Source organism: Aedes albopictus, chromosome 3, assembly GCF_035046485.1.
Source record: "Aedes albopictus strain Foshan chromosome 3, AalbF5, whole genome shotgun sequence".
Classification (NCBI taxonomy): domain Eukaryota; kingdom Metazoa; phylum Arthropoda; class Insecta; order Diptera; family Culicidae; genus Aedes; species Aedes albopictus.
This window is the reverse complement of record NC_085138.1, coordinates 32,771,859-32,780,697: the sequence shown is the minus strand read 5'-3', so window position 1 is coordinate 32,780,697 and position 8,839 is coordinate 32,771,859. Positions and strand designations below refer to the sequence as shown.

General features: G+C 38.6%; 1 protein-coding gene across 3 annotated transcripts; it reads left to right on the top strand.

Moving 5' to 3' along the window:
- Positions 1–1,791: 1,791 nt before the first annotated feature.
- LOC109415971 (sorbitol dehydrogenase-like) lies at positions 1,792–4,210 on the top strand. Of its 3 annotated transcripts, none has more exons than XM_062856858.1 (5): positions 1,792–1,910; positions 2,074–2,649; positions 2,719–2,752; positions 2,813–3,623; positions 3,688–4,210. In XM_062856858.1, exons 2-5 carry the CDS (start codon positions 2,596–2,598, stop codon positions 3,863–3,865), a joined length of 1,077 nt encoding a protein of 358 aa, XP_062712842.1. In that variant the 5' UTR covers positions 1,792–1,910; positions 2,074–2,595; the 3' UTR covers positions 3,866–4,210. The 3 variants fall into 3 exon arrangements, with proteins under 3 accessions (XP_062712842.1, XP_062712843.1, XP_062712844.1); XM_062856859.1 differs by having other exon boundaries at positions 1,817–1,910; positions 2,394–2,649; XM_062856860.1 differs by having other exon boundaries at positions 1,818–1,910; positions 2,407–2,649.
- Positions 4,211–8,839: the final 4,629 nt, after the last annotated feature.

Genomic DNA, 8,839 nt, shown 5'->3' with positions numbered 1-8,839 from the left:
CATCCACCATAAGAACTTAACCTATGAATGATAGTGTGGATAGTTGTGGTCCTATGAGAAGTAGAATATGTAAACTGAGACTTGCTTAGTGAAGCGATTGGAAATTTCTGATTTTGTGCTCGATGGATACTTCTGGAGCCTGGTAAGCTCCATCCAAGAGAGAAAGATGAAAATCAGCAGTTGTGTTGCTATGAGAGGTAGAATATGTAAACTGAGACTTGCTTAGAAAAGCGATTGAAAATTTTTGATCTTGTGCTCGATGGATACTTCTGGAGCCTGATAAGCTCCACCCAAGAGAGCAAGATGAAAATCAGCAGTTGTGTTGCTATGAGAGGTAGAATATTTAATCTGAGATTTGCATAGTTGAGCTATTGAATATTTCTGATTTTGTGTTCGATGGATACTTCTGGAGCCTAGTAAGCTCCATTCAAGATAGCAAGATGAAAATCAGCAGTTGTGTTGCTATGAGAGGTAGAATATGTAAACTGAGACTTGCTTAGAAGTGCGACTGAAAATTTTTGATCTTGTGCTCGATGGATACTTCTGGAGCCTGATAAGCTCCACCCAAGAGAGCAAGATGAAAATCAGCAGTTGTGTTGCTATGAGAGGTAGAATATGTAAACTGAGACTTGCTTACTAGAGCGATTGGAAATTTCTGATTTTGTGCTTGATGGATACTTCTGGAGCCTGGTAAGCTCCATCCAAGAGAGCAAGATGAAAATCAGCAGTTGTGTTGCTATGAGAGGTAGAATATTTAATCTGAGATTTGCATAGTTGAGCTATTGAATATTTCTGATTTTGTGTTCGATGGATACTTCTGGAGCCTAGTAAGCTCCATTCAAGATAGCAAGATGAAAATCAGCAGTTGTGTTGCTATGAGAGGTAGAATATGTAAACTGAGACTTGCTTATTAGAGCGATTGGAAATTTCTGATTTTTTGCTCGATGGATACTTCTACAGGGCTCACCAATTTATCTGAGTGAAAACAAAACAGCAAGACACAAAATCAAGGATCATACCATTTCAAGATGATTTGTTCACATTATGAACTCATAGGGTGGGTGTACCAATTATGGCACTACCTAAGGAAAGCTATTTTATACAAAAATAACGAGAAGACCAACGAATGTCATCAATAAGTTAAAAGACAGCTTAGTTTCCATACTTTACAGGAAAAATATAGAAACGGAGCCAAAACTACTTTTAGTATTGATTACAGCGTGTGCCAATGATAGGAACCCTGTACCAGTTATGGATACATTTCTTAACTTCGGTTCCTTTTCGCACTATTTGCATGCATTCCTTATGGGGTTAGCCATAACTGGTACACTATGGCGAAAAAGGGTGCAAGGAAGCCGAAATTTTAAGGAAAATGATTTATTTCTACCATGATTTGAGGAAAATGTGGAGTTTAAATGAGTGCGACTATCTTTTGTGAACGTGGTCTGTTGTTCACAATTTTTTTTCTTGTCGATTTACATCGTTAAAGGATGAAAATTAACTATGGCGAATAATTGGTACTATTGCCATAATTGGTATACTTACCCTAATTATAATTGTTTAAGTTATTCAAGTTTCTATCTACCTGAAAAAAAAAATAGCAATCACCCTAGGAATAGCAGCAACTTGTATATCGATAGGAACCAATACCATGGCAATCATCTTCGGACTACGGCTACGTGAGACGCCATCAGAAGCTGGTCGTATTTATCTTTCCTTGTTGATTTTTATTGCTCTACTCTCTGCGCATACTCCGTACCTATATGTAGCGGACTAGATAGGTTGTACCTCACTCCTTTCACTGCATACCATATAAAAATCAAATTCATTAGTAAACATCAACACGTTGAGCTCGCGAGTCGCATTCAACCAGAGAAGCACTACATTCAGTGTTATTGGGGACTACGAAGGTGATGATTTTGTTTGCGGTTTTCTGTGAGAAAGTGAAGGAGGGAAGATTTTTTGCTTTTTTTTTCACTCATACTCCCATAAGAAACCCCGTAGGAAGAAAGAGTGTTTCCCGGCTCATCAACCTTCGTAGTCCCCAATTGAAATCGTATGTTCATTTTAAAGGTTGAACTGTGTTCAGGCTTGTTTACTTTTTTCGGAACTTATTTTTAAATTCAACCCTAAATGAACCTTGAAGATATGGAAAGTTTTGAATGAAAGAACTAATGTAACTATGCGATGCGCCCTATATGCGACAATTGCGTAGCTCAGAATTGGGTCAAGCGGTTTTGACCTGTTGTGATTCAATTATTACAAAAACGCGAGGTCTACATATTGTTCTAATCATCGTCTACGTTTCTTTATTATTGTTTGAACTTGACTTGTAAAATAATAAACCGCCAGTTGAAGTTGAATGTTATTTTTACGGTGTGTTTGAGCTGCAGTTTATACGTTTAGCTGATAGGTGAAAGATTCGACATTCAGCGGTATGAGAATGGCAAGATAAGCTTGGACGCTACGTGGTTCGGTCAGTGGGTCGAAGTCTTGCTCATCTTGGACGTAATATTGTAGCTTTGACTTTCAAAGAGAGAGGTCGATCTTTCTTGAGTGTTCGATTGAAAAGATTGCAATATTTTAAGTACTATCATGGCTAAGGATAATCTAACTGCTGTTCTGTACGGAGTTGAGGACCTGAGATTGGTAAGGCCTTTGATCTGTTTAACGGCTAGAAGTGCGAATCCTAACGGAATTTTTCAATGACATCTGCAGGAACAACGTCCCATTCCTACACCGAAGGACGATGGTAAGTGTGATATTTGCGCAGTTTCGGACTTCCGTACCTGATCAATTAAAATCATTCCAGAGGTTCTCTTGGACATGGACAGCGTCGGAATCTGTGGGTCCGATGTGCACTACCTGGTCAAAGGTCGCTGCGGAGACTTCGTGGTGCAGAAACCGATGGTAATAGGCCATGAAGCTTCGGGTGTCGTGTCCAAGGTTGGTGCAAATGTGAAACATTTGAAGGCCGGCGATCGGGTAGCGATCGAGCCTGGCTACGGTTGTCGAGTTTGCGACTTCTGCAAGGCCGGTCGCTATAACCTGTGCGAGGAAATGATCTTCTGCGCAACGCCGCCCTACGATGGTAACCTGACGCGCTACTACACCCATCCGGCTGACTTCTGCTACAAACTGCCGCCACATGTGACCATGGAGGAAGGAGCACTTCTGGAACCTCTATCCGTTGGAGTGCATGCCTGTCGTAGAGCCGGTGTAGGCTTAGGATCACAGGTACTAATTCTCGGTGCCGGTCCCATTGGATTGGTGACGCTAATCACAGCGAAGTCTATGGGAGCGGGCAAGATTGTGGTGACGGACCTGCTCCAGAACCGCTTAGACGTGGCCAAAGAACTGGGAGCTGATGGAACCCTAGTGGTTGAGGTGGGCGCCAACGAACAAGAAGTTGTAAAGAAGGTTCATGATCTGTTCGATGGAGCACCCGACAAGACGATCGATTGCAGTGGAGCCGAGGCCACGTCCAGACTATCGATTTTGGCCACCCGATCCGGAGGTTGTGCCGTTCTGGTCGGTATGGGAGCCTCCGAAGTTAAACTTCCGTTGGCGAATGCCCTGGCACGTGAAGTTGACATACGTGGAGTGTTCCGTTATTGCAATGAGTACGTTTTTCAAGTGTAAATTGTTCAGTATAATATATTCTTTTAACGTATGTTTGTTCAACAGCTACCCTGCGGCTTTGAGTCTCGTGGCGAGTGGAAAAATCGACGTCAAGCGATTGATAACGCACCACTTCAACATTGAGGAAACGTCAGAGGCCTTCAATACCTCTCGACATGGACTTGGTGGCGCCATCAAAGTTATGATTCACGTACAGCCCAAGGATAAAAACAATGCCAAGTGAATCAACGGAATCTGTAGTTCCGTGTTTAATAATGAAGATGTACTGATATTGGAGAATTTTGAGATTTTATTACATATACTTAAAATATGCATAAAAGCTATCCAGGCCTGGTAGCGAGTCACTTTTTAGTGATTTGGTCACTATTTTCGAGTCGGTCACTAAAAAGTCACTATTTGCATGAAAAAGTCACTAAAGTCACTTTTTTCAGTAAATTGGTCACTAAAGTCACTATTTTCGTTAATCTGACTAAATTGCAAAATATGTATTGTCAAAATTGATGCACAAATTTCCCTCAAAAACCTTATCTTTGAAAAAATGTCGGCTGCGCCGCTTATTACACTATTATTATTGTTGTATTTATTAACCTTCATCACTTTGGGAGCAGTTCGCTAACGTAGAAATCCAGCTTAGAAAATCGAGAAAAGATGGGACTGATTTGCAATTCACGGCAGAGCTTCTGTTGAAAATCTTCATGTTTCTTCCAATATTTTTTCATGAATCTTTCGTTCATTCCTGAGCTTTTCTTGGAACCTAACTTTACCAAAACTTCATCCAATATGCGATGGTGAGATTCAACCTGAATTCTGCCAAAGTTTCTTTTGCAATTTGTTCTACTTCTGTAATGATTTTCATTAAACATAGATCAGTTTTTCAATTGCGTTTTCGAGAAATTAATTAAACAATTTTTTCCAGAAATACAGTTTTTCTAAAACATTTGTGGGAAAGTTTTCCAGGAGTTCTGTTTGAATATATTCAATATTTTTCACAATTAAATTTAACCCTCTACATATCTCTAAAGCACAGTCGGTTTTCGCCGAACTCGAGACAAACGGAATTAGATGAATAGGATGTAATTGCTTTAAGAATATGATTGTAACCTTATTAGGTAAACACAAATGCTAACTGCTTGTTTCAATAAGGAAACCATTGATAAACAATCCAACAACTTTTCATTGACAACTAATTTTTTCATAGCTTTTGGAAATTTAGCCATTTTCCGTTCAAAGGCACGGGAGGAAAACGTTAATCGCTTTTAAAACTCTTCCAGATATTTATTCTAATTGCATCACTTTTAAAATCATGTAAAACAATATGAAAAATAGCAACAGCTATTCAACTGAAGGTTATTGCTAGAAATTTTCTCTGTCATGATGAATGGGGAAGATAATTCTTCTTTGGCACGAAATAGCACATAAAACACCTTACTGAAGAGTGTCCGGAATCAAATTCCACTACGGGATATAGTGTATAATTGTTAATTGCATGCATAAATACGACTGATTTATTAAATCAATAACAGAATATTGTGTGCAGATAATACCATAAAAATTTCAACGGAATCGGAAAAGCATAGACGCGAGAAAATTTGATTTTGGGAATCTTGTACAAACAAAGAAAAATATATTTCTTAGAGATTTATCTCTAGGGACAGAAATACTAAACAGATTACAATGAAACATTTTTGTAAGATTATGTTTGTAGGAATATTTTTTTGAAAGTTACATTTGATTTGGTCAAACTTTCAGAAAGTTATGGTCTATATTCGTCTCGGGAATCTATAATTTTTGTAATTGTTCCTCGAGGAAAATGAAATTTTTGTGGGCAATGGCAGAAGATTTATTGTAAGAACATGTGCGCTACACGCTATGTCCAAAGGTAAGTATTATGAAAAGTGAATGTACCTCAAAGATTATTCGCTAGAACCATATTTTTGGACCTCTGGATTCGGAATATGTGTGATTTAAAATAATCCATCCTGGGTTTTTTTTCCATACATTTTTATATGGGATGAAATTAACCTTAAAATGACTTTTTTCGCCATTTGTATGGGAAAATAGTAAAAAATTCCAAAAAATCGAAAAACCCAAGATGAAATATTTTAAACCGCACAGATTCTGAAACTAGAGGTCAAAACCTATGATCGTATAGAAAAACATTTGAGGTACATTCGATTTTCATAATACTTCCCTTTGGACATAGCGTGCGCTAGAATTCGCCCACAGTAATATAAAATTAACAACGGATTCATTTTTTTTTTCTTATTGAAAAAAATGTGCTGCAACCAAAGAAGAACCTGGAAAAATCATTGAGAACACAAGGTGTGCGCTTGAAAATGTGCCAGTTACGTGATATTTCGATGTAAAAAAATCCATGAAAATAACAGGGTTTTAAAAGTTTCGGTCGCTCGGCTAGTATTCGTCATTTTATATTTATTAATCAGTAGTATACATCATAAGTAGGACGGCTCCAGAGGCACGTCCCTTATATAGTATACATCATTATTTCGTTGTTAAAAAATGTTGTGAAAAAGTGTAAGCAAAGCAAGACAGTATTGAACTTAAAGGGATCCCAATGTCTGCAAACGTGAAAACGAATATAAAAAAAATATTTGCTTGCGTGATGATGTACGATATGTACGATAAGGTGGTATTTTTATTCTCACCAACAACCAGTTATCAAAAGTTTTGAAAATAGGAAAATATAGTTAAGGCTTCCTAAATTGTACACTTTCCAAAACAAAAAAGGATTAAACAATAAAGTATTCATAGGCACAAACCTTGCAAGTTGAAATTTATGCATAGGTTTTCTTGGGAATTCGATAATTGATCGAAGGTTCAACATATAAACTCGATTTTCCATTGATTGTGAGGTCACTATTCAGTCACTTTTTGGTCACTTTTTTGTTAATGTTGGTCACTAAAGTCACTATTATTTTGCCACCTGACCGCTACCAGCCCTGAAGCTATCAATAAAGTTCATTATATTACTAGCTCTCCCGGCAAACTTCGTACTGCCTGCCTACTATGTTTCTTGACATTCAGTTCTGGAAGAAAATGGCCCACAAAATGGATTTTCAAATTTTCCCGTTTTTTTTGCTTTCCCGGTCGATTTTGGCATTTTTTTTTTCGTATAGCCAACGTATAGCGCTGTTTGCAGTTCAGAAGGAATTTCTCTGCCTATCTTGATGCATGGGAAATTCCTTGCCTAAATCGCCCAAGAAACCGTTTTTCTTCGATCGCAGTAGGTACGCAGTTGCGAAGAAATGACAATTCGAATAGCAACCACAGTAGACAATTTCTGCCAGGAATCGGTCAAGAAGTTTCTTGAGCGATTTCTTTTGAACTCGAAACTAGGCTTATGAACACGTCGGAGCCCTACACGAATTCAACAGTGATAGAATTATGTCGATCTGTTGACCCGTTCCCAAGCCTATTCGTGACATACAAACACCATTCCATTTTTATTTATATAGATAGATAGATAGATGTCTTGTCGTATCCCATGTAACGGTTTCAGGAATAATTTAAGGTGATTTAATTGAGACTCCAAAAGCTCAAACCCGAAAAAACTCCGTTTACGCGAAACCAACGCGAGAAGAGAAAAATAAAAGGACGAAAAAAAACACTGAAGCTGTATTGCAGTATAAGCGAAAACAAAATAAGCCAAAGCTGAAAGCACCGGCGACATTTGTCGTCTCTGCGAAATTGCAATGAGTTCCATACTGATAATTCTCTCAGTACAAGACAGTCTTGTAAGAATTTTCTTGACACTGCGTACCGTTGTACAGAAATCACCTCGGGAATCACACTCGTCTCACATGTTTGACCGGGGTATTATTTAAGTAACGTCTCCATATAATGCTGGGTGATGTTTGAGCGACTAGGATCCTGGAGATCCGTGATTATAATTCTAAAGAAATTCCCGAAGGAGCTCCTAGAGAAATCCCTGGAGATATCCCATACGACGGCACTCCTAGAATATTCTCTACGAAAATTTCTGGAGCATTCTCCGAGGCATTCTCTGAAGAACTGGAGAAATCCGCTTAAATTTTAAAGACATTCCAGAAGGTTCTCCTAGAGGATTTCCTGAAAAAAATCGAGAAAGAAGAATCGGAAACATGCACGAACTTCTGGATAAATCCTTGATTGACATACTAGAGGACTCCCTGAATAAAATCCAGGAAAAATCTCTGGATGAACTCCAGGAGGGATTTCTGAAGAACGATTGAACATTTAGATGCTTCTCTAAAGGAATTCTAGGAGGAATCCCTGTAGGAGCTTCAGGAGTAATTCCTGAAGGGACTCCTGGAGGAATGCCGGAAGAAACTTCTAGAAAAGTTTCCGAAGGAACTCTTGAAGAGAATCCTGAAAGAACTCATGGAGGGAAGTCCTGGTAGAATCCCTGAATGAACTCTTGGAGGAATCCCTAAAGGAACTTCTGTATAGAGGAATCCTCGAACTGCTGGAACTGAGGAATGAAACTGCTGGAGGAATCCTTGTAGGAGCAATCTGTGACTGAACATTTACAGGATTCTCCAAAGGAATTTCAGGAGGAACCCCTTTGAAAAGATTTTTTTGCTAGGTTTCTAGCTGCACTCTGAATAGAGTTGAAACCTCTACCGTCACACGGTATTGACCAATTAAAATTCCAGATTTCCCGTGTTAATCTAAAGTGTCTCGAGTATACCAGATGGGGATGACAGAAAATCGACTGTTCCAATTTTGACGTTTCTCCTCTTTGTTTTATCCAGTCTCGTAATGTTAATCTATCTAGATACGTCATACGTATACGTCAAGTTGGTTAGTTGATTGCAATAAAATTTTAAAATAATAAAAATTGCTTGTTAACTATTATGTATTCACCCCCCTACAAATACTTTGAAAAATATTCAAATTCTATCAATTGTCCTATCGGTCCTACCTCGATAAACCATGTCATCACAGACAAACAGACGTAACACTCTGATATTTTGCATCGTACACCGATTTAACGGTCTATTTGAAAATTTGATAGTTGGCCAACTGACCACCCGTGGCGCTCGCATCGTTTTTGCTCGAGTTTGACGTTTGCCCACTACCGCCACCTAGTTGATGGTCGGCCAAACTCAGTCCTTTTAGCATTGGGCGAACATGTTTCCGTGACTATGATTTGATTCGAAAAATGTTCGAAGTGTTACCACAGACAAACAGACGT